The 27,576-nt window shown below is 32.2% G+C and overlaps 1 protein-coding gene across 1 annotated transcript in view; it reads right to left on the reverse strand.

Annotated features, from left to right (window-relative positions):
- The window catches only part of LOC114329884 (ATP-binding cassette sub-family C member 4), a 351,864-nt gene that overhangs the window by 95,800 nt on the left and 228,488 nt on the right, over window positions 1-27,576 (reverse strand). The window contains exon 5 of the mRNA XM_050655875.1: window positions 10,358-10,697. Within this exon, the coding sequence (XP_050511832.1) occupies window positions 10,358-10,697 (340 nt within the window). The remainder of the gene's footprint in view (window positions 1-10,357; window positions 10,698-27,576) is intronic.

Genomic DNA, 27,576 nt, shown 5'->3' on the forward strand with positions numbered 1-27,576 from the left:
AGGGGGTCTGTTTGACTAATTCAAAAATAATTTTAGTTGCGAGGGGATGTTGGAATTCAACTTTATTATTTTTGTTAAGTGTTATAATACACATGTGGGGTCTTCCTTCATGGGTGGGCCAATTCTCCGAATGCATTAGGGCGATAAACTCTTACCTAAGGTTGCACATGTTACAAGGGATGTGAATGTCAGAACTGTATGTTAGTGTTAGTTCTGCGTTCGATACAGTAGTCTAGAAGAATATCTCGTTGTAGAAACACGTATCTTAATTTCTTTGTATATTGTAATATTACGGTTTTTCGGTTAAAATAAATAGTTTGTTTACTATTATTTGTACCTTTTATTATCTACTATTTCTAATATTTAAAACCGTCTAAAACGATATTAGTACGTTCGCTAACGGTAAAATATTGCAAAACCTCTACTCTAAATTTTAAAGAACCGCATGGATTGACATGAAATTTGGCATACACATAGCTAACAAGTCAAAGAAAACAGTGATATTGTGCCGAAGTAAGCTTTTGCCCCGGGGGTGAGTTTCACCCTTCTCGGGGGTGAAAAAATATACGTCCAAAATACGTCCGGAAATGGATAAACTGACTAATTTTAAGCAACTTTTGTTCTATAGAGTTTTTTCACCAAGTCAATACTTTTCGAGTTATTTGCAAGTGAATATGTTCATTTCTCAACAAAATAACCACGTTTTTAGACGGTTTTTCGCAAATAACTCAAAAAGTGAGCATTTTGTAGAAAAAAAACATTCTTGGCAAAAATATAGCCTGTAAAAAAGTGAAAAAAATAGTGTATATATTAGGTCTCTAGACTTAGTAGAAGCAGAGTTATAGCTAATGAAAAATAGGTTCATATTCGTCAAATTCCAAATCGAATATTTTAACGGAAATAACCAAAAATGAAGCACTTTTTGGGGAAAACGCATTACAACTTTTTTAATATGTCTAAAAAGCTTTCTTTTTGTTGAATAAAAAAATTCTAGCATCAAAAGTAAACAACTTGCGCTCAAAATAAAGTTGGTCCTTTTTTTTTGGTAAAACAGTCGGGAAAATCACCCCCTAATAGCATCTCAAATGAACTTAATCGTTACCACTTCACATGTTTCTTTACTCGTGTATGTATTGTTTATATGATCTATAAGTTTCATCGCTCTAAAACTCTTATTTTTGAAAGGGCTGTAATTAAAAGGGCTTGAACGAGTCACTAATCACGAGTGTATGCAAATTTAGAAACACCAAATCTTAACCAATTTTTGTCTTACAAAAAAACAAAAAATACAGAATAAAATGCCGACTTTTTTTACTGTTTGAGATTTTTGGTATCTCTAATAATTTTTAAGTTATTTCGAAAAAAAATATTTTTTCAAAATTAAAAATTTTGAATAAAAATGAGGAATGAGAAGTAGGATACAAGAAATAAACTAGGAAGTAAATACAGGAACATAGAATCAATGTATAGAAAGACTGACAGAAAACAGATCGTGAAAATATGAGACGTCCGACAAAGCGATGTCGGGCGTCGATAAATTGAGGATAAAGTTGGCATTAAAATAAGTCTATCATAATAGGAAGAACAAGAATAGGTTGAGTAAATTGAAACTTGGATTCTACCAAAAATTAAGATTCTCATAGAAAAAGACAAAAATGTAGTCTCAGTAGTATTTTACTTTCGTATTAGGTTTATAATATAACGCAATGGATGTATTATTTATTAGCCAGCAGTCGAATTGAGTACTGAGAATAATTACCGGGTGTCCACTGATATTTTCCCCCATTTTAACTGCCTATAACTTCTAAACGGCTTAAGATAGAAATATGCGGTTTTCGATAAAATGTTTTATTTTAGTAAAAGTTTTGTCTGAATGGATTGAATTTTTTATATCGCTTTCAAATACGAAAAGAAAAATTGCGGATTTTTGAAAAAAACGTTGTTGACTTTTTTTAATGGAACACCCAGTATATTTTTTGTAAATTGAAAGAAAGGTCATTCACCTATCCAGCGATATAAAGTTTTTCAAAATCGGTTGTCAAATCACTGAGTAATTAATTTTTAAAATGAGCGGTGCAACGATGATATCACATACCTAAATAACATAACTAAGCAAAATGATTAATAATTAAATCACATTATGTTATGTGATTTAATTAAATTAAAAATAAATTAAAAATAACAATTAAATCAAAATAAATCACATAACATTATGTTATGTGATTTCCACATTGCATCTTTCATTTTAAAAATTATTTGCTCAGTCATTTGACAACCGATTTTAAAAAATTTAATATCGCTGGATAGGTAAATGATCGTTTTTTCAAGCTATAAAAAAATATACTGGGTGTCTCAACAAAAAAAGTCAACAACGTTTTTTTTACAAAAATCCGCCATTTTTTATTTAAAAGCGACATAAAAAATGGTCATTTACCTAAAAACTTGAAAAAACGGTCATTTCCGTATCCAACGATATAATTTTTTTAAAATCGGTGGTCAAACGACTGAGCAATTAATTTTTAAAATGAGAGATGCAATGTGGAAATCACATGATATAATATCAATTTGCTTAGTTATGTTATTTAGGTAAGTGATATCCACGTTGCACCTCTCATTTTAAAAATTAATTACTCAGTGATTTGACAACCGATTTTGAAAAACTTTATGTCTCTGGATAGGTGAATGACCTTTCTTCCAATTTACAGAAAAATATACTGGGTGTTCCATTAAAAAAAAGTCAACAAAGTTTTTTCAAAAATCCGCCATTTTTCTTTTCGTATTTGAAAGCGATATAAAAAATTTAGTCCATTCAGACAAAACTTTTACTGAAATAAAATATTTCAGTGAAAACCGCATATTTCTATCTTGAGCCGTTTAGAAGTTATAGGCAGTTAAAATGGGGGAAAATATAAGTGGACACCCGGTATTTTAGACTAATTAAATGCAGATCTGTTTACAAAATTTAAATTTCAATGCTCTGGTCGCCCCAGGATTCAAACTGCCTGGCTTATGAAATGAATGTCCACATCACAAGAGCAATCCGATTACATTATACCATAAATCACTACAAAACATTATGCAGATTATTATAACTAATTACTTTAAATGGATAAATTGACAATGTGATAGATTGGCTATTAAATTGTATAACTTTAATGCATTCGCAGTTTAGTCAAAAAACAAAAAGCGGTTGAATTAATCCCTTCAATGGCTATAAAGCTACTAAGGCAAATTTATTAAGTTTTCAAAATAAACGGGATTAACTGAAATATCTGGCGCAAAGGGAGGTCCGTAAAGTTGGCTTGTCCACTTTTATATAACAATAAAATTTTCATGCCATAATTTAGTGCTCATTTAGTGCTAATTTTGTACCGCAGTCCCGAATTTTGTGCTCTTTATTTATTTAAAAAAGCAGGTGGACAAGCCAGCTTAACGTTAAGCTGGCTTGTCCACTCTTAGTACACAATGAAAAAATAAAATTATTCATATTCTAAATAGGCTATAATTTAGTGCTCATTTAGTGCTAATTTTGTACCATAAACATTATAATAAAATATTTGTTTAAACAATTTGTTATAAACAAAACTTTTAAAAATTAAAATATCGAAAATTTTTTTATGCAATAATTTAGTGCTCATTTGGTACTAATTTTGTACCATAAAGATTATAATAAAACATTAAAATTTTAAACAGTAATAAAAACGAAAATTTTTAGTTATCCAATTTAGCGCAAATTGTGTGCAAATAACTAAATAAGACATCATGAGATCAAATTTGGTGCTCTTTATTAATGTAGAAAAGAATTACGGTCTAAATATAAAGGCATGGTGATACAGTTTTAATTGATTTTATTTATACGTTTTTTCAACTTTAACGTATATTAGAAATTCTATGTTGACTTTTTTGTCCACATCTTTGGTTAGAGTTCTTTGTGTTCCTGCATTGAGATCATTAAACTCGGTCCACAGATTATTTCTGCGACAGATTGTTGTGTAGTGTCCCATGGACAGTTTTCCTAATCCATTAGTCGACGTAAGGTCATTGTTAATGTAACGGATTACTCCTACCAGTAAATAATAATCAGAGGTCTCAAGTTCATCGGGAAATTTTATCGGGATGTTATCCAGATGAGTTAAGGTCCTGATGTCCGTTAATTGAATTAAGATAATTGGACCTGTAAAGAAATTATTTTAAATATGGATTTTCTTTAATTTATGTGTACACGTGAAAAATAATATACTTTTGTTGATTTTAATCATTTAAAACGTACCACTTGAATCATATTGCACTTCTGATTGTCCTCAGCATCCTCTTCTGCTACAATCTCTGTCAGCTGTTAATGCTTCTTGCATTTCCACTTCGCTTAAAGCTTCCTTAAAGAGTAAGTTATCCAAAAAATAATAATTCGTTTCTCGGGTTCTTTGAGGGCAACCATTATTACAGTTTATGACTATTCTGTTAATTGGTAATTTTTAAATTAATTTTAACATCATGTCAAAAGCATTTGTGTTGCAGTCTACGTGTATTACTTTTTGAAGTTCATTATTTGTTTTGTTTAGTGTCTTCTGTATAGCACTTTCATGAAACTCCAGTAAAATTCTGCCTCGTTTTACATAAGATTGTGCAACTCCCATCTTTTTTATATATAGTGCAAGTGCAATAAATGGACAATCCTTTTGTAATGTTTTAATGCATTTTCGACTTCAGAAGGGTCTATTGCTCCAACAATAAACGATTGTACAATTGAATCTATTGCACACGTGTTATAAAATGAATACAATTGTTTTTTAATTTTCACACCCTAGAATAAAAGAAACCGGTATAAAATTTTAAATATTTTAATTATTTTGTTTATCGTAATAAATTCATAATTTGATTGAACTGAGTTCATTTAAATTAAGTAACTATTCACTATTAACTATTTTGCAACACAAAGTAATATTTAATATAAACTGATTAATTTTACCTTTAAATTTAAAGCATTTCCATTCTTCAGAATTGGCACTTTCTGCAAATTATCTTGAAACAGTGAATCAAAAGTAATTTGGTTTTGATCCAAGTATTTTGATAACTTTGCAGATTTTGTTCTCGATTTTTAGTTGTATTTTTTGATGCCTTAGTGACTTGACCACGCCAATTTTCTTCTTTTCCTAAGTCGATTATTTGTTGTACGTTGTTTACAGCATTGCAGTTGTTGCACAACATTTCACTACTTCCTTTTTTTTTTGTTGTACACAACTGGATGAACACAATTGGCATATTATTTCTTTGGTATTAATTATTCTTAGGTTCTCTTCTTGAATGGTATCTTTAAACATGAGAGAAAATAAAAATAGTTGTAAAATATATAACAAGGAGTAATGAATAAGAAATACCTACTTCAGTTAGAAGCTTTTACATACCTTTTATAAATTCTTTATCTTCCTTAATTGAGATTGACTTTGGTTCAGTAGCAATTATTAAATTTCTTTCTGCATCAAGATCTTTCTCCGATTCATTTCCAGATCCTTTAGTAATTTCAACGTTATCTTCTTTGTTTTCCATTGCATCAGTTTTCGCTTGAATTATATTAGAGCGACCAACCAGGTACTCTAAAATCGCATTAACTGCTGCATCTGCTCTCAATTTTTTTTCAAATAAATCTTTTTTTATATTTTTTATTTCGCTTTCTACTGCAGAACTGGAAGCCGGAATTTTACCTAATCCAAATTTTTGTACCCAAATACAAGACCATAACGGGAAGCTTTTAATGTCTTTCTTTAAACGTGCGCAAAATTCTGGCAAATTAAATGGATTGTTATGTATTCCTATTTCTTTTGTTTTCACCATTTCGACTTCTTTTTCAACATTTTCAAACCAATCTGACCAACAATTTATTGGTTTATCTGTTAAGTTTTCACTTTCTTCGTTTGTGTCGTCAAAAATAGATTCATTAGTTGGCCTCATTGATTCCCATTTTTCTGTTACTTCTTCGTCGAAAAGAGCCTCTTCTAAACCATGTGGCTGAACTATATTTTTTAAAAATTGTTTTTGCGTTTCACAACTACTGTCTTCATTTGTATTAATGAGTAATCCATCTGTTTCGCAAGAAGCCACTATTAAAATTGCTTTTAGAATAGTGGTTGCTCTTTCTGTAGTTTGACATAATATTAATTGTCCTATAGCAGCTTTATAAAATACTTTAACTTTCTTAGATTTTGTCAAGTCACTCAAAAAATTAACGTACAATTTAATGAAATGAGCAACATCCATTCTAATAAAACATTGAGGGAGGTCAGAAGCATTAACATATTCTTCGATGGTGCGGTACTGAGTGAATGCTTTAATGCTGGCGATTATGAGCGCTTTTCCTCCATCACACGTGAATTCTTTAGGTTGAGGGGCACCTAAACGAGTCCACTCGTTAAGGAAGTACATAACTGCATTAGTATTATGTACTGAGCTCAGCATTTGTGCTACACTAAATTGTCCTGCATCGTTGTTAACAACAAATGCTGAGGAGTCCGACATTGAAGATGAATTTATCATAGAACAGGCAGACGAGTACGACTCAGACGAGCATATAGAGAATGAACCTCAATCTTCAAGCAAAATTTTGATATCCAAGGATGGAACTGAATGGAGTAATGATCCAATGCGCAGTGCTCAAACAAAACCTCGCAATAGCCTACGACAAAAAGATGGGCCTGCAGATAGGAGTAATTTATTTACACCTAAAGAAGTATTCATGTCAATTATGGGCCCAGAAATTTGTGACATAATTTTAATGTGAAACAAACAGAAAAGGCAAAAGAGTCTGTGAGGCTTTTAACAAAGAATTGGCGCAAAGATTCCAGAATGCTTCAAGACGGCCTCCACAAAAAAAATTTTAACCATTTACTGAATGTGAGCTCAATGCATTTTTTGGTATTCTAATTGTTGCTGGTGTACATAGAAGTAACAAAGACAACTTGTGTGAGATGTGGAGTATGGATTCTCTGCCATTAATACGTGCAGAAATGTCTCGTGATCGTTTCAAAACCATGTTACGATTTATCAGATTTGACAATGAAAGTAACCGGGAAGAACGCAAAAAACCGATAAGGCTGCACCCCTAAGATATATCTGGACAATGCTAAATAAAAATTTGCAACAAGGCTACAAACCATTCGAAGACATAACCATCGACGAACAATTGTTTCCGTATAGAGGCCGTACAAGTTTTACACAATACATACCTTCCAAACCCGCTAAATATGGTATCAAGGATTTTTGGGCTTGTGATGCATCAAACGCGTATCCCTTACAAGGTCAGCCTTATACTGGAAAACCAGCAGCTGGTTCACGACAAGTTAACGTTGGCGAACGAACAGTTTTGGATCTGGTCACATCTTATAAAAGTTCTGGTCGGAATGTTACAACAGATAACTTTTTTACCAGTTTTGAACTGGCTAAAGTCTTGAACTCATGGCAAATGACTTTAGTGGGCACAGTTAGAAAGAACAAACGATTTCTACCCACCAATATGCTAGTAAATAAGGAAAGAGCTGTTTTTTCTACTAATTTCGCATACAATCCTTATGCTACTGTATGTTCTTATGTGCCAAAGAAAAATAAAGCAGTAGTGTTACTTTCGTCCATACATACTACAGGCAAAGTAGAAGACACTGAAGTAGCGAAGCCGGAAATTATTAAGTACTACAATCAAACCAAAGGGGGGGGGGGGGGGTTGACACTATGGATAAAATGCTGAGTGAGTATACGGTCAAGCGTCGAACATTACGTTGGCCCTTGGCCTTTTTTTATAATATGATTGACGTCACTGGCTTAGCATCCTACATTATATATCGAGAGCACAATCCATTACCAAAAACAAAGGACCAACGCAGGAAATTTTTGAAGGATCTTGCTAAAGATCTTTGTTTGCCTTCAGTTCAATCTCGAAGTCAAAACCGGATGATGATGAGGAGTCATTTTCTTCGTAGTGCTGTAGAAATGGTCCTTGGTCGAAACATAACATTTTCTATAGTTGCTCCACCTCAAATATCTCACACTACTCGTGGATCTACGCCAATAACCGCAAGTTGCCATGTGAGTCGGAACGAACTAAAAAAAAAACAGCGTAAAACGAGGAAAAGTTGTGTAGTGTGTTCTCTACCTGTGTGTGACGAACATTCTTCGTTTAAAACGACATGTATGTCTTGCGAAAATCCACAATAACATTCAGTTTTGTATTTTTATTTAAATAAACTATCATTTAATAACAAAATATATTGTTTTTTATAACCTTTATTTAAAAAAATTAACAAGGTACAAATGTACCTATGCCGTCTTTTATGGGGTCGGAACTATCTAGGCCTTCTTCTAGGAACTAAATAAATATTTTTTTGTTATATTTGACTCACATAATCTACTGGATAAATGTAAAAATGTCACAAAGCTTCAAGTCTCTACCTCTTTGAAAAAGAAAGTTATCACAATTTGAAAACTCAAAAGTTACAATTGTACCTATGTCGCCCGACGAAGGTTAAAGTCTCCAATTTTTTCTACTGTAGTTAAAAACCATGAGAAAACACTATTGGAGGTATATTTCACGCATAAAAGTCCCTTTCAATACAAAAAGGTTTATGACGTGCCATCTTTAAAGATGTGATATCCTGGCTCCTAAGGTCAAATTATCTTAAACGGAATAAACTATTTATAATACATGACAGTATATAAATTATTAAAATATTTTTTTATATCACATAATATGATTTAGGCTCGATTAAAATAAACAAAGGACACAACATTCAAGAAATATATATTTTGTTAGCAAAAAGTAAGTTATTAGTTACTATTACAGTAAAGGACCGAAAATAATATATATCTGGGTTTTACTGTAGTTGCAGAATAAAAATATTTACATTTTTATACCTTTTTAAACTTTTTTTTTATAACAAATTATTAAAAAAGAATTTATTTTACTATTTTCAAATTTTTAAAAATTTTATTTATAACAAATTGTTTAAACAAATATGTTATTATAATGTTTATAACTATCTGAGCACTAAATTATAGCCTACTTAGAATCTGAATAATTTTATGTTTTCATTGTTTATACTAAGAGTAGACAAGCCAGATTAACGTTAAGCTAGTTTGTCCACCTGATTTTTTAAATAAATAAAGAGCACAAAATTCGGGATATGGATATTTTGTTAGCACCAAATGAGCACTAAATTCCTGCATAAAAATTTTTTCGATATTTTAATTTTTAAGAGTGGACAAGTCAGCTTAACGTTAAGCTAGCCTCCTGATTTTTTAAATAAATAAAGAGCACAAAATTCAGGATATGGATATTTTGTTAGCACTAAATGAGCACTAAATTCTAGCATAAAAAATTTTTCGATTTTTTAATTTTTTTAAATTGTGTTTATAACAAATTGTTTAAACAAATATTTCATTATAATGTTTATGGTGCAAAATTAGCACTAAATGAGCACTAAATTACAGCCTATTTAGAATCTGAATAATTTTATTTTTTCATTGTGTACTAAGAGTGGACAAGCCAGCTTAACGTTAAGCTGGCTTGTCCACCTGCTTTTTTAAATAAATAAAGAGCACAAAATTCAGGATATGGATATTTCGTTAGCACTAAATGAGCACTAAATTCTAGCATAAAAAAATTTTCGATTTTTTAATTTTTTAAAATTTTGTTTATAACAAATTGTTTAAACAAATATTTCATTATAATGTTTATGGAACAAAATTAGCACTAAATGAGCACTAAATTACAGCCTATTTAGAATCTGAATAATTTTATTTTTTCATTGTGTACTAAGAGTGGACAAGCCAGCTTAACGTTAAGCTGGCTTGGCCACCTGCTTTTTTAAATAAATAAAGAGCACAAAATTCAGGATATGGATATTTTGTTAGCACTAAATGAGCACTAAATTCTAGCATAAAAAAATTTTCGATTTTTTAATTTTTTTAAATTTTGTTTATAACAAATTGTTTAAACAAATATTTCATTATAATGTTTAAGGTACAAAATTAGCACTAAATGAGCACTAAATTATAGCCTATTTAGAATCTGAATAATTTTATTTTTTCATTGTGTACTAAGAGTGGACAAGCCAGCTTAACGTTAAGCTGGCTTGTCCACCTGCTTTTTTAAATAAATAAAGAGCACAAAATTCGGGACTGCGGTACAAAATTAGCACTAAATGAGCACTAAATTATGGCATGAAAATTTTATTGTTATATAAAAGTGGACAAGCCAACTTTACGGACCTCGCAAAGGGAGCGAAAAAGGAATTGGGCTGTAACAGACCTTTAACAGACTCGCTATGTAGGTATGTATTAGGTATGTATTGACAAAGTGTATTTTGTTCCTTACCTTTCTATATATCAGGGAACAAACTGCTGCTCTAACTTTCATACCATAATGAAAGGCATTCATGATATACTGATTGATTAATAAAGCGCTTATTCCATTTAGAACTACTACAGCACCTGCGTACCAAAGTGCTTCTTCCTTAGTAGTCTCTGTTCCTGGTTTGAAGTACGACAACATGTTACCCAACATGATGGGCTGTGATAACCTAACTAAGAGATCCATTAGAGCTAATATACAGCCTAGATATAAGTATTCTGGCCAAAATGTGGACACTAGTATTTTCAGCAAGCTCGGTTTTTTTCGGGTTTTGTTGCATTTTAATAAGTGTGAATTCCATTTTCTGAAAATAAAAAGAATATGTTAATAAGTTATAATTAAAAATCTCTGGTATTTAGGTTATTATCTAAGTTATTCTATCCTTGAATAAGAGTATCTACGAAATTGAAAAAGCAAGTCGAAATATAAGAAAGAGTGGAAGCTGATGCTAGAACAGGCCAAAATCCACCAGGGGAGCCAATCATGATGATTATTCTATCATTGAATTATAAAATTGGATGCAAGAGACACAACATCGAAACATGGAAAATTATGAGGGAGATATATGTCCAGCAGGGGACAAGCGAAGATTGAATGATGATCATTGAATAAGACAAGACAGAAATGTAGTATACAGTACGATGCAAAAGTATGGAATAGATTTATTATTTCAGAAAAAGATGATTTTAAAACAAAATCTTAAAACACATCAATTTTAACTTTTAAATAGCGATTAATTGCTATAATATACATGTATGTTTTGAATATTACGTCATCAGTGCTGGAATTATGACGATATCGACGATTTTTTTTAAATATAAACCGAGGTCACGGTACACCTAATTTGAAAGGTCCCTAATCGCCTTTGAAACGATGTATTTTGCAAATATTTATTTTCACAGGGTTAACCAAAATTATGTACCTAATTAGTTACGTAAAATGCAAAAGTATGGAACACATTATGGCGCAGGCTCTCCAATTTTGAACTGTACAACTTCTATAGTGAACTTGGCATTATCCAATCCAACAAAAGAAATAGGTCACGATGGTTAGACCACGTAGCAATAATGAATGGAACAAAACATACAGAACATAAATATTTATAACCAAATACGGCATTAAAAATGAGTGGTATGAATATACCACTAAACCCAAAGCAAAATTTGAAAATAACATCAAAGAAAACTTAAAACGTTATGAGTACGAAACGGAAAAAGCAATCAAAAATAGGAAGGAATGCAAGCTGGAATACTATATAGCGATAGGCTTTAATTACAATTTTTGCTAACTTTATTTTCTTAATTTTTAATAACTTTTCACAAAACGAAATGTATCCCAAAATGTATGTTTCTCAAAATGTAATACATAAACCATATGCCAACAAGGGCCGTTGATTTCGGGAAACGAAAATGTATCCCTAAACAGATTGTATAAAATTAATGTTTTTTTTTTCAAGGAAACACTAATTGATTACGATTCCAGATTTCCACACTCTTCATGTCAACTTCTTAAAATACAAAAAGGTTCTCATCTTTTAAAAGGCAGATGCAATAATTTATGGCCCTTCTGGCCATTATCGCAAAGCCGCAAACCAGTTGACATAATAGTGGTGGTCCGGCAAGTCAGTCTCTGTCTCTACACAGCATGTGAACGATTCAGACACACCCTCGCTCTGGCTAACAATACCCTTTCGAGATATAAGAAAAACACCACGCTTGTTTACCCAAAATAAATAAATATATTACTAAAAAATGAATAACCATTTTCAATTTCTTCCCGTATAGCTTGCAAATTGTAGAAGCCTCGGAGGTGTAACCAGAGAAGGTTCCCATTGTTTTCATTCTGGTGGGATGTGGAATAGCATTATGTTGTTTTACATGCCATTAGAGTGAAAACTTACGTCTTTTTAAATATATTACTGTTCGTTGTTACACTTATTTTTAATTAATTCCGTCAACACACCACCACCGGAATAAGTACAAATGTCAAAATGGGCTGTAGACCCATGAACGATGGTAATGGTAGATTTTCTCATATTTATATTAGTTAATGGATGGTGCTTTTACGTTAAGCTCTGAACTCATGCCCTTCACCATATACTTTTATTTCTCCAGGCTTCCAGTTTTCTTAGAAACTTTGGTGAGGATCGTGAAATTATCTTTTAGATACTGTTTGGTCTTACTGAGTATATCAATTGTTAACGTAAGCAATAAGTTATTTTGTCTTATTAAGGAGATAACTACTTGGGTCGATAGATAGGTTTTCTAATGATTTATTAGCAGATGAATTGAATAGGGCTTTTCATCGATTGTCGTTTGCATTTGTTTCGAGCCTCTGTCATGTGTCACATAATATTAATATATCTACGTAATACGTCTTTGGTTTGTATCATTGTAATATACCAATAACGTATGACGTAGATATATTATGTGACACATGACAGAAGCTCGAAACAAATGACTGTGAATGAAAAGCCCTATAGAACGTAGAATAGAGAGTCCTGTTGTCTCATCTGATTTGAAGTTACCGAGAATGCCTAGAATAATTATTTCCTCTAATTGTTACTTTTGTAAACTGTTTTTAAATACTATTGTAAAAAGAAGACGAAATACATGCTTGTAACCGAAAATCCAAGACCAAGAGTTAAGCAGAACTTAACTGTTAATGACCATAAACTTGAAATAGTAAAAGAGTTTAAATACCTGGGGGGCGGTAATCACAGATGACAACTACATAGAAAAAGAGGTCTCTGTAGATATCTATGTGGAGAATGCAGTGGCGGATCTGCGGAGAAGGAAAAAGGGGAAAGGACACCGCACACATCTTATGGAAAATATGTCACTCAAATTCAATAAAATTTATACGAATAGATTCGTTTTAAATTAACGGTCAAATCTTATCATTGCGCCAACTCCATATTTTCAATAATAAGAGCAGAAATTGATATAAATAAATCTGAAATCAAATGGATACGTACATAAGTTAGAGAGAGAAAAAATATTTTATAATACCCAAATTGTCGGTACTCCATAAATCAGCGGATTAGTTTCACTAATCCGCTTAGGCCCAGCGGGGTTTAAGCTCTTTTGAATAGCACCCAGAGCAATAGTGATTGTAACTGACAGTTTTACTGACTCCAAAAATGTGATTTCGATAAACTTTAATTGCAATTTGCGCCGTAATCAATCATAATTAAGAGTTGGCACAATGATAAGATTTGACCGTTAATTTAAAACGAATCTATTCGCATAAATTTTATTGAATTTGAGTGACATTATATTTTCCATAAGATGTGTGCGATGTCCTTTCTCCTCCCCTGAAAAGGTTCAAAATTAAAGAAAAAAATTGTTGAAATATAAAAATATATTAGCTGACATGAAACAGACAGACAAATTCAACCCAATAATCACGCTAGTCACGAAAATTAAACATGGACTCGACATCAGCAGGAAATAAATAAGTTGCTGGTAATTGAAAGGAAGGTTCTCAGAATGGTATTTGGTCCCCAAAGAGATGAATTGACACTATTGACAGGAGAGTGGAGAAGGCGCCGTAATTCTGAATTGGTGACTCTGTATTGTACTGAAAATATCATCAGACATATAAGAGCTAGCCGGATAAGATGGGAAGGTCATGTGATAGAATCGGAATGGGACAGAGTGTTAAAGACAGTCTCTCTCTCTCTCTCTCTCCTGTCGTTTCCCCATTACTGAGGATCGCGATTTCTTGCAATATTCCTAACAATGTTTCTCCATTGGCCTCTATCTTCAGCTGCTCTAAGAGCTTCGCAGAATGAGTTTCCAGCTGAATGCTTTATTGGGTCAGACCATCTAGTTGGTGATCGTCCTCTTGATCTTCTCCCCGGAACGTTTTCCAGAATTAATCTCTCCAAACTGTCGTCACCTCTGAGAACCACGTGACCAAAGAATTGCAGAATTCGTTGCAGACATATTGTGGACAGCCTTTTTTTTAATATTGAGTTGGTTTAGAATGGAAACGTTTATCCTATGAGCTGTCCAAGGTATGCGCAGCATTCTTTTCCAGCATCACATCTCAAAGGCATCAATTTTTTGGCGCTCGCATGCGCGAAGAGTCCAAGTCTCTGCTCTGTATAGAAACATTGAAAATACAAGGGCATTCACCAGTCTCATCTTGATATTTTGAGAGAGAGATCTGTCTTTCCAAAGTTTAGTTAGGCGACTCATCGCATTTTTTGCCATACCAATACGTCTCCGAACTTCTGTTTCACAGTTACCATCGTTAGTTAAAGACAGTATATGTATATGTAAAAAATAGGAAGGATGATGTTGAAGCCGATTTATTTAAGAATGGGGTACAACAATGGGAAATGGAAGCGCAAGATCGTAGAAGATGGACAGGCGCGGATCTAGAAATTCATAATAGGGGGGGGGCAGACTTACCTCAAATACAGTGATGCCACAGCTACAGATTTTTCGGTAGATCTACCGAATACCTGTCAAATCTACCGATCTACCTAATTCTTCTTTTTTTCTACCGAAAAATCAAAATTCTTAATTTTCAAATTAATCTGCCGTTTTTTTTTCTACCGAAAAATCAAAATTATTAGAAAATGTTTTTTTAGCGGATAGATTTGGCAACAAAGTTTAGTAAATTTTCAAGAATTCTTGAATTGCTTTTACTAGCTTGTGACACAATGTGCGAACCTGCAGATACGGATTTACCGATATCAATTTTATGTCCAGTCCTTTGTCCTTTTATATTATGATTTTGGGAATAAAATGTATCTACCTGAATCTGAATAGTAATAGTGAATACTGAAGGATTGTGGCTTATTTTGATATAGAAGATAATTCCAAACTAAAAATAGTATTTACATATATTAAAATCTTAAAACACGAGAAATTTATTTTGCACCTTTTTAACTTACAGTATTTCGACATAACTAAAGAACATTAAAAAATTTTCTCGTTCTCAATTACATACTTCAATATCCGACATTGTTTTGTTTTTAAATGATTATAAAGTGTAAAAAGTCATGTTATGGACTATAAAACATTCCTTGTAGATTTTAGAGAAAAATGTTTCAAATAAATATTCTACAATTGAAGATAATTGCAAAAACACCTTATTTTTGCAGTAATTGATAAATGTTAATAAACTATTATTTATTATAACAAAAATTTTTAACTTTAAACAATTATACAGCTTTCAAATAAGAATATTCAAATAAAAAGTCTACAACAGAAAAAAATATGCAGTTTTATTTTATTAAAAATAAATCAATTCCTTATAAAAAACTAAAGCATCCTTGATATTTAGTATTGCGTTAGAGACGGCTCGACTTGAGTTACTTTGGATTAAAAAAAATGAAGAAAATTGCTCTATAATACCTAGAAAGCCGAGAAAATAATTTTTTTAAGGTATACCGATTTTGAACTTTGAATGATTTTTATGATGAATGGTGATTATTGATCATTATAATATGATGATGAATGTAGTTTATTTTTGAATACTCGTACCTAAAGTATCATTTTTTTGCAATGTGATAGCAAAAGAAGCAAAAATGAAATCTACCGAAATTGGACCATTTCTACCGAAAAATAGGAGCAGTTTCCCGAAAATTTTGTCCAAGACCTGTGGCAACACTGCTCAAATATTATATTTTCCAGATTTAGCCACACGACTCACACTTAATCTAAGGATAAAATACACTATATAATCCCAGATACCTACGGTATCAAAAGGATTGATAGACAATTCACGACTATTAATCTCACTGGTCGTTCTTTACCATAAATATTAACCTTTCTAGCATCAATGGGTAGGTACGCATGAATTATCTAGTAAAATAAAAAATTTTATATCTTTATTGTGACGCAAATTTGAAACGTGACTTTTCATGAGATAAGGTTTATACCTAGTGTAATGTATTTGCATTTTAAAATATCATTTTTGGTATTCTTTGAATCGAGAAAATATTTCCGTTGTTTATGGTTCCACCTGTTCCCAAACAAATGCGCCTGTAGATTATTTTTCAGAGAAGGGCGTTTTATTAGATTTTATGGCTTCTTTCAATTCTTTGTAAGCGGTTGTCGTGTAATTTAGTGTTGTATTATACTGATGGCTTAAAGTTTAGAGTTAACAGAAAAAAATAATAAATAATAAAAACAATACTTATAGACTAAATACAATAGGGGAGTCCATGGAGATGGAGCTATACTGGATGCGGCGAAGACTTACTCCGAGTTGCAAAGCCAGTCAAGAAGAAGAAGAATTGTTACTTTGCTTTTGCTTTAGTTTATACATACGGTCATTTTAATAAAGTTTATTAGTCTTCCCGATATTTCCAGTTCTTCGATGGTTTTAAAAAATATCATCGCCCTATACTGTTAGATGCATGTCCGTAATCTATAAATAATTGATATAATCGGAATTTTTATCACATCTTTAAGTCGATTAAGTTATGTTAATATGTTAATTAAATTAATATGTTAATCACACAATTATTTAAACAAGTTACGCACTGATGTGTTATTAACCTTGCTCTTTGGAAGCCACACTACTAATCTTCTATCAATATTACAGGATATAAATCCCTCTATAATTAGAATCTCTTAAGTATGAATTAAACAGAGCCCAGTGCGACAGTCTATTTTTATTCACTGGACATATTTGGTCTTCATTCTATACTTGTTCAATGGTTCATGGATTTCCCTTATCTATGGATTCGACTGAAACGAAATATGGGCTAATTAAAAAAATAAATATATTGATAGCAATTTGATAAGGGGGCAGCCTTCGATTTTATATTTTCAATATATTTTTTCAACAGAGGATCAATATTTTGGTATACAGTAGATACCAAATCATTGGAGATAATTTATAGAGAAAATACAATAACGTGATTCTTATTTATGCAGGAATGAGGAAAAACGTAGGATGTAAGCATTTACTCAAATGTGAACAAAATATGATCTTTCTTCTTCTTCGTCTAGCGATTCACGTCCACATCTGAACATAAGCCTCTTCAAGTCTTCCTTTCCATTGTTTTTTGTTGTACGCTACTTGTAGCCAATTTTTCCCGGCAGTTCGTTTCAGATCATCTGTCCATCTCATAGGAGGTCTGCCTCTGGGTCTTTTGTGTTGGTATGGCCTCCAGGTTAGAATTGTTCTGTGCCATTTGTTTAGACCGCTCCTAGCTACATGTCCAGCGTATTCCCATTTCAATTTTAATGATTTTTGTACCACATCGGTTACTTTGGTTGTCTGTCTTATCCATGTGTTTGTTTTCCTGTCCTTAAGTGATATGCCAAGCATTGCTCTTTCCATCGCGTGTTGAGTGACTCTGAGTATGTTCATATTCTTTTTTTTATTGTCCATGTTTGTGCCCCATATGTTCATCATCTTCATCATTATCCAGCCCTTTGCGTCCACTGCTGGACATATGCCTCCCTCATTTTGGTCCATTGTGCTCTATTTTGAGCAATGCGTCCACTGCTGGACATATGCCTCCCTCATTTTTGTCCATTGTGCTCTATTTTGAGCACTTTGCATCCAATTTCTAGACATTTTCTTGAGATCGTCAGTCCAACGAGTAGGTGGTCTTCCCCTACTTCTTTTGTCTAATCTCGGCCTCCACTCAAGTAATCTCTTCGTCCATCTCCGATCACTGATTCGGGCGACGTGTCCAGCCCAGTTCCATTTCAGGGTGGCAATTCGGGAAATTACATCGGTAACTCCTGTTCTTCGTCTTAAGTCTTCATTTCTAACTCGGTCTTGAAGCGATATACTCAGCATTGACCTTTCCATTTTCCTCTGGGCTATTTGCAGCATTTTAGAAGCTGTAGCTGTAAATGTCAAAGTTTCGGCACCATAAGTCATCACAGGCAACACACATTGGTCAAATGTTTTACGTTTTAAAGAAATTGGTATATCGCTTTTAAAGATGTCTTTGAGTTTTCCATAGGCTGCCCATGCTAGGTTTATTCTTCTTCGTAATTCGCATCTTTGGTTGTCTCTTGTAATCTTTATTTCGTGTCCAAGGTATATGTATTTTTCCACTAGCTCTACTTCGTTGTCTCCAATATTGATATATCCGCTAGGTACTAGGTTTGTCATGAATTTTGATTTGGAGATGTTTATATTAAGACCTACACTGGCACACACTCTCGTCTGCGAATTTCAAATTTGTTAATCTTCTACCGTCAATATTCAGGCCTCGTTCTTCCCAGTTAAGTTTTTTACAAGCATATTCTAGTACTGCGGTAAACAGTTTAGGCGATAAGGTATCGCCCTGTCGGACTCCTCTGCCGATTGGGATATGGTCCGTGTTTTTATGTAGTTTCACCGACATAGTTGCGTTCTTGTATGTATTGTAAATTAATCTCGTGTATCGGTAGTCAACCCCATATGTTAATATCGGAATAATGCATGTATCAAAAACTTTAGATCTAAGATGTAGTTGAATTTGCTGATTTCTGAGTATATCGTTTAGTTTGCCGAATGCTGCCCAAGCTAACTTTCTTCTTCTTTTTATTTCTTCCGTTTGAATTTCCCTATTTAGTATTATTTTTTGTCCTTAGTATATATGTATATTCTACAACTTTTTCTATAACTTTGTCGTTTATTATTGTCACGGTTTCTTCGGAGTGCACGACTTTTGTTTTGTTTAAATTCATTTTCAGTCCTATTTTAGAAGATTCGGTATGTAGTTCTAAAAGCATGGTTTGCAGTTCTTGTACGTCAGTAGCTATCAGGTTTATGCCATCCGCAAATCGTAGATTACAAGAACAAAATATGATATCTATCAGATAATCAGAGCTAGGTTTTTAGAGTGTCTAAATGTGAAAATGATTTTGAGTAAGGGAAAAGTATTACATTTTTGAATAAAGAGAAATCTAGAAATCAAATGTACGATAGAGAAAGCAAGAAATGCATTACAAAAAATGGCTCAACTATTCAAATGTGATAATTTATGAATACCCATAAAAATCAAGTAACTACGATGATATATCTTCCCTATACTGTTGTACGGAGTTGAATCGTGGACTCTCTCAGACTCTACCTGTAAAAAAAATACTGACCACATTACTAATTAGCACGTATTATTAAGAATGCAAAAAGAAACAGAGCTGTTAGCCACAACAGAAACAGCCAAAATCGAATATCTCGGAATTAATTCTTCTTCTTAGGGTGCCTGTCCGTTCCGAACGTTGGCAATCATTCTGGCTATGATGACTTTGTTGGTTGCTATACGGAATAGTTGTGTTGAGGTCTTTCTATACCATGGTCTCAGGTTAACAATCCAGGATATTCTTCTTTGTCCTGGGGCCCTTTTTCCTTCAATTAACTAATTAGTTATCACTAACTTTCACCTCTTTGAGGCCTTGCAGATATTGAAGTGTTATGGCTATCAGCACCGTATCGTCTGATTATCTCAGATTGCTTCTGAGATAATCGGGAGTCGTTGATTTTGTTCTTTAGGCGAGGAAATTAAGCCATGAACCTATCAAATATTTGAGGTTGGATGGATTCGAAGAGACTTGGGAATCTTTTCACGAATATCATGACGGCGATGGTCTCCGATGCACTTGCTGATCGGAAAAGGCCTCAGCTCCTGAAGTTTTGTAGAAATTCGACTGTGGACTCGTTACTCGGATGTTTTTGTGATCGCTGAATACGAATACTATGTCATCAATGGTATCCGATGCACCGATGCCCAGGAGGGGACTTGTCTGCAGCAGTTTTATGGAAATTCCATATAAAATCAGATGGTCCTGCTCATCAGATGCCTCAGAGACCATCGCCATGATACTCGTTTTCAGCGTTCCCAAAAACTCTCAAATGATAAGTTTGCAGTGATTTTGTATCAAATTTCCACGAAACTCCACTGATACGAGGCCCGACCTGAGCACCAGTTGCTTCGGAGAACATCATCGTCATGATATTCGTGATCAGCGTCCCCAAAAATCCCAGAGTAATGAGTTTGCACTGATTTTGTAACTAATTTCCATAAAACTTCAGATGAGACCCATTATTGAGACCAGGTGTCTCGGAGACTACCGCCGACAAGATATTAGTGCGCAGCGACCCTAAAAACCACGAGTAACGAGTTTGCATTGATTTTTTATCATATTTCCATAAAACTCCACAAGACGAGTACCATTTAGGGCACTTGGTGACTTAGAGACCATTGCTGTCACGATATTCGTATTCAGCGAACTCAAAACCCCCCGAGTAATGAGTTTTCACTTATTTTGTATCAAATTTGCACAAAACTTCAGATGGCATCCATTATGGGCATCAGGTTTCTCGTAGACCATCTTTGACGACATGATGTTAGTGTTTAACGACCCCAAAAAACCCTTAGCAACGAGTTTGCATTGATTTTATATCAAATTTCCAAAAAAGTCAAGGAGACGAGGCCCATTTAGGGCACCAGGTGGCTCGGAGACCATCGCCGACGAGATATTAGCGTTCAGCGATCCCAAAAACCCCGATAGACCAGGGCGCATCTTTAAAAATATTAGTAAATTTGGACGTTGAGAGATGACTCATATTTTTTTGCAGAAATTGCTTAAAAATAACTCATATAATATTTGAGTTATCCTCCCATTCAAAAAGGTTCGGAACATTGTTTAAATAATCAAAATGTCAAAAAATGAAGGAAAAATTCGATTTTTTTCTTCGTTTTTTGATTATAACTTTAAAAGTATTCATTTCCGAGAAAAGTTGCACTAACATAAAAGTTGCGTAATTAAATTTTCTACAATATAGGATTAGTTAAATATTATTAAAAATATTAGTTAAAAAACATAAAAAACAAGTATTCTACGTTTTTCAACCATTTATGCTACACTTAGGACCTTCATGTTTTACCCAGAAAAACTTTATGACATAATAAAACAATACTGTGAATTTCATTCAGTTCAGGTCATTTCATTCAGGTTCAATAGATTTTGCGAAATAAATTTTGCAATCCAGCTTTCAAAAAAAATTAATTTTTTCAAAATGTTGCAGGACTGAAAATAAAGCAGACAGCAAGTTAAGTTTTTTTTACATGTAGAAGAATACTATACTTTTTATTTGCAATTTGCAAAATGAAAATCGGTTAACCACCACGGCGTCAGGAATTTTTTTAAATAAACATTAATTTTTGGTGCTACGCGAAGGATAGTTTGCTCTGATTGGACATTCCAATGACCTTTGATAATGATTGATAAATTTTAATTTTTAGTACATTTCGATATAAATAAATAAATTTGTTTATTGCAAAATAAAAACACATACTCTGTCCTTTGAAATAACACTTTTTTGAGCAAAAACTTTCTTTGTTCATATATTTAAACTAATAGAATAAAAGTTTATTATTTTTAAACATATACAATTGTTTAAACAATATTTTACAAACAAAAATCAAATTAGTTTGATTTTTGTAGAAATAAAATATTAAAATACAACAAAATATAGAGTAAGAAAATAATATATTAGATAAAGATTGGAAGAAATTTTGATGGAAATCAGCTTGTGCGAATCGAACACCGCTGTCCTGCGCGTAGCACCAAAAATTAATGTTTATTTAAAAAATTCCTGGCGCCATGGTAGTTAATCGATTTTAATTTTGCAAATTGCAAATGAAAGGCACAGTATTCTTCTATATGTTTAAAAAAATGTCAACTTGCTATCTGCTTTATTTTCAGTCCTGCAACATTTTGAAAAAATGAATTTTTTTGCGAAAGCTGGATTGCAAAACTTAATTTGCAAAAAATATTTTGAACTAATTTACAGTCCTAATCAAATTTACAGTATTAGCCCGATCAGCGAACACAAAATTTTACGAAAACCTCAAAAAAAATAAAGGAAGGATGAAAATTTGGGAATAGGTAGTTGAAATTGTCTATTATTATATAAAAAAAAGTTTACAATTCTACATCCCCTCCATTTTACAAAAATTAGGAAATACGGGGTGAAAAATATTTTCTCGCGAGTGAAAAAATATACGTACAAAATAGGTCCGGAATTGGATAAAATGACTAATTCTAAGCAACTTTTGTTCTATAGAGTTTTTTCACTAAGTCAATACTTTTCGAGTTATTTGCAACTATGAATAAACTGAATATGTTCATTTTTAACAAAAAAAAAACATGTTTATGGACGGTTTTTCGCAGATAACTCAAAAAGTAAGTACTCTAGCGAAAAAAATATTCTTAATAAAAATATAGTTTATAAAAAATTGAAAAAATGGTGTACTCGTGAGGTCTGCAGACCCAGTATAAGCAGAGTTGTAGCTAATGAAAAGTAGGTTCTTCTTCGTCAAATTCCAAATCGATAATTTCAATGTGAAATAACCAAAAAACAGAGCACCTTTCGGGGAAAATTCATTACAACTTTTTTAAAGTGTTTTAAAAAAGGTTAATTTTTGTTTTTTTTTAATTTCTAACGTTAAAAATAAGTGAGTTACTCTCACAATATGTTGGTCCTTTTATTTTTTGGTACAAAAATCGCGAAAATGACCCCCTAATTAGCTTCCCAAATAAAATTAATCGTAACCGCTGCACAAGTTATTTTACTTATGTATTGTTTATATTATCTATAAGTTTCATTGGTTCAAAGTGCTCAATTTTGAAAAAAATTAGGTTTAAAATAAAACATGTTTTTTAATTTTGAAAAAAAATGGAATTTGTCATGGAATTGACTTAAAAATTATTAGTAATACCAAAAATCTTAAAGAGTAATAAAATGTACGTTTTGATTTTTTGAATATTTTTCCTGTTTTGTTTTCTTCTTATACTAAAATTGATTATGCTATGGCTGTTCAAAATTTGCCTAAACTCGTGATTAGTTACTCGTTCAAGCCATTTTAACTACAGCTTTTTCAAAAATAAGCACTTTGAACCGATGATTATAGATCATATAAAAATACATAAGCAAAGTAACTTGTGAAGTGGTAATGATAAAATTTATTTGTGATGCTAATTAGGGGGTGATTTTGGGTGACCAACAATATTTTGAGCGTAACTCACTTACTTTTAATGTCACAAGTTTTTTTAAAAAACAAACAAAAAAGTTGAAATGAATTTCCCCGAAAAGTGCTCCGTTTTTGGGTTATTTCACATTGAAATATTCGATTTGGAATTTTATGAAGAAGAACCTACCTTTCATTAGCTACAACTCTGCTGATATTGGGTCTACAGACTTCAAGCATACACCATTTTTTTCAGTTTTTTATAAGCTATATTTTTGCTAAGAATACTTTTTTCGCTGAAATACTTACTTTTTGAGTTATTTCCGAAAAACCGTCCAAAAACATGTTTTTTTTCTGTTAAAAATGAACATATTCAGTTGCAAGTAACTCGAAAAGTATTGACTTAGGGAAAAAAACTCTACAGAACAAAAGTTGCTTAGAATTAGTCATTTTATCCAATTTCGGACTTATTTTGAATGTATATTTTTCACCTTCGAGAGGGAGGTATTCCCCTCTATTTTTGAAAAAGGAGGGGATGTAGAATTGTAAAGTTTTTCTTATATAATAATAGATAATTTCAAGTACCTATTCATAAATTTTCATCCTTCCTTTATTTTTTTTGGGGTCAGATTGTTCTTTGATTGTGCTATTTGTTTGACTATATCATAAAGTTTTTTTGTGTAAAATATGAAGGTTTTAAGTGTAGTATAAACGGGTGAAAAACGTAAAATGCGACTACTTGTTTTTTTTTATGTTTTTTTTTCGCAATTATTGCTATTTTGCAACAAGGGTGACAATTTTTAAAAATTTTAACCAATCCTATATTGTAGTAAATTTAATTACGCTACTTTTATTTTAGTGCAACTTTTCTCGGAAGTGAATACTTTGAAAGTTATAATCAAAAAACGAAGAAACAAGAATGTGTGTGTACTTTGTACGCACGTAAGTTATACTTCTACTACATATTATGTGATTTTTAAGACAATACCAAAAATTTAAAAAAATAAAAGAATAAAACGCACACAAACACATTGAAAAATGCCACAAAGAAAAAATGATTTCTGAACGATAATAATTGTTGGCAAAAATTTTAAATACGCATTTTCTGGAAAAAAAATTATATAACAAATATACTTACAATCATAACATGCATAAAAAAATAAAAAAATAAAAACTTGCATCGGGAATCGAACCCGTGAATTTCGTGCCGCTTTGACTCGTAACCGAAGCGTAGACTCACTCGTCCAATCCCACATTATTTATCATGTGGAAAAATACGGTAACTGAACGTTTTACTGTTTGACAGTTGTTTTGAAAATTAAATTATGTAGTTTTTTGTGGAAGAAAATATAAAAATATAACAAAACAGTAAGAAAACAATATATTAGATGAAGATTGGTAGAACTTTTGTTGGTAATCAAATTAAGTATGTAAATCAAAGCATTACATACCTACTAGATAAATAAATCTACGCCAAAAAATCATAATTTAAAAATAAAAATCGAACCTAATTTGGGATTTCTCTCTAAAATCCGCATTCTTGAGAAAATAAATGTATGTATTTTAACCTAATCCAAATGTATAATTACAATATGATTATAATAAAAACTACTTACCAAATTAGAATGAGTTTTTCTTGTCCAAAATAGTCCAAAAGTCAAAAAATATAGGTATATGAAAACTATTTAAAAAGGCAGTATAACTATTAACTAACTTTTGTTTGTTGTTTCTTTTCACACAAATTTTAAAACGCAACAACCATAAATAATCTAACTACAGCTGTGCCACAGCCGCCATAGTGAATAATTTTTGACATGTCATTTGAACATCCAATCAGAACAAAGTTATAATGCGCATGCGCCCGGTCGCTAGGTTTTCCCATATAAAAATTTACCCTCTATCGCCGGTAAAGAAGTATAACTTCAAAAAATCGAATTTTTCCTTCATTTGTTTTACATTTTGAATATTTAAATAATGTTCCGGAACTTTCTGAGTGGGAGGAACTCAATTATTATTATATGAGTTAATTCCAAGCAATTTCTGCAAAGAAATATTTGTCACTTCTCAACGTCCATCTCAAAACAGATGCTCCCTGGACTACGAGTATTCGTTTTGTATCAAATTTCCATAAAACTCCAGGAGACGACCTCCTAAGCAGCAAGTTCCTCGGAGACCATCGCCGTTATGATATTCATGATCAGCGAGCCCAAAACGCCAGGGTAGCAAAATTGAACTCATTTCCGTCATTTTGTTTTGAGTCATTTGTTTCGAGCTTCTGTCATATCTCGTATAATCCGTGTATAGTGTATAGTGTATATTAATATTATAGATACACAGATTATACAACGTATGACAGAAGCTCGAAACAAATGACAATCGATGAAAAGACCTATTACCAATTTATCATTTTTCATCAGTTTGAAGTATTTTGGAAAATGCATTTTCCTTGTTCAATAACGCAATTTTTATTCAAAAAGTTTCATTGAGATCGATCTAACTGCTAAAATTTGGTAGGTTTTGGACTTTTTACTGCTTCATTGCCTCACCTACTTATATAAACTTATCAATCATCAATCAATAACAGATAACAAAAAATACAGTAAAAGAAAGTGCGATGTCCTTTAAAATTCGATAAAAGAGAAAATCACAAGGTCTCCCGTTAATGTTAAAATCCCATTGAATGTTCTCTAAATATGTATTCTCGATAAAGTTTTTTCATACCTGACCTGACGACTCGTTAATGATCTAATGACACGCTTGAAGTAAAATTCGCAATCAGCAGCCAAGATCTTGACATCGTTTCCTTCCGAGCGACTACTTATGAAATTGAAGAGAACAGCCAAGAGACAGCAGATTTATTTTACAGATTAACCTTTATTCACTTATAAAGGGATTTGTACTCTATTTTAATTCTCGACAGCCCACTTCAATGTCTATTCAAGATTCTACGACATCTACGAAATAAAGATAGAAATGAGCAGTGGCGGCCGGTCAGGGTCGGCAGGGTCGGCAGTGCCGACCCACACATTTATATAGATAGATTTTTTTAATATTTGTATCTGTGAAGTAAAAAAAAATCTGTCAGATAATACAGACTAAATTTTATTCATGGTTTTTAAAAGGATTTGATCAATCCGAGCGTTAAGTGATCCCTGCGCTGGAGCAAGCGAACATACATTCTCTCCGTATACTCTGGGCTAATTAGCAAAATACAAGGAAAAGTTATTTACCAGCAATTTTATTGCTGGAATCGAATCTTATTATTATATGTATTAATAATATAGGTATGCAAAGTCCGCAGATAGTGTGCTACTTTTTTATAAACAAAATGGCGCCCGAAAATCGTGTTTTTTTTAATTTTTGTTCTATAACTCCAAAGATTTTAACTTTACACCAAAAACACCCAAATAAAAATTCACCGTAATTAAATTATGCATAGAGAAGTGCTTTTCCCGATTCACTTCGACGAAAACTTTCCCCGGAAAAAGCGGGTTTTTCCAACAAAATCTTTAATTTTCAACTAAAATTTTAGATAAGTATTTGTTAATAAATAATTAAATAACTTGGTAATGTAAAAGACCTTTTCGTATAGATTATAATTCCAGAAGCCGATGGAAATTGAATAAACAGTTTAGCAACAATTGAATTGTTAATTAAAAATTTACGGTCGCTGTAATAATGACAATAATTATGATGCATAAGAATAGCTATGATTTTTTCATAAAAAGACACTATACCTATCTAATGTACTTTACAGAATTAAAATTGGACTATTTAAGCGGCCTCAGGAATATTTTAAAATTATAAACAATTTTTTGGCTTATAAACAAATAGAATATCTCGGGAAATGTTAAACTAAATTAAATTGTAAAAACGGTATTCGAAAAACAGCGGCAGTACGCTTCTTTTAAAAGAAAAAACGTTTAATTATGATGAATGGTTTCTAAGATACAACCGGTCAAAGTTGACCGGAATTTACGGCAAAGATATAAACAATAGGATCATAATTTTTAAAGCCTCACCTTCTTGTTTTTGTCCTCTTTCTTCACACCAATTTTCATATCTTTAGAATACTCATAACATATATTATTATAATAAAATCTATCGATAATACGTGTGAAAATTGCCAAAAATAGCAAAATTCCAATCAAAAATTAGGTTGGAGAAAATGTAAACCTTAAAGATCAAAATCGGTATACGTTAAAAAAATGCATTTTCTCGGCTTCTCAAGAAGCAA

Source organism: Diabrotica virgifera, chromosome 7 (genome assembly GCF_917563875.1).
Source record: "Diabrotica virgifera virgifera chromosome 7, PGI_DIABVI_V3a".
NCBI lineage: Eukaryota > Metazoa > Arthropoda > Insecta > Coleoptera > Chrysomelidae > Diabrotica > Diabrotica virgifera.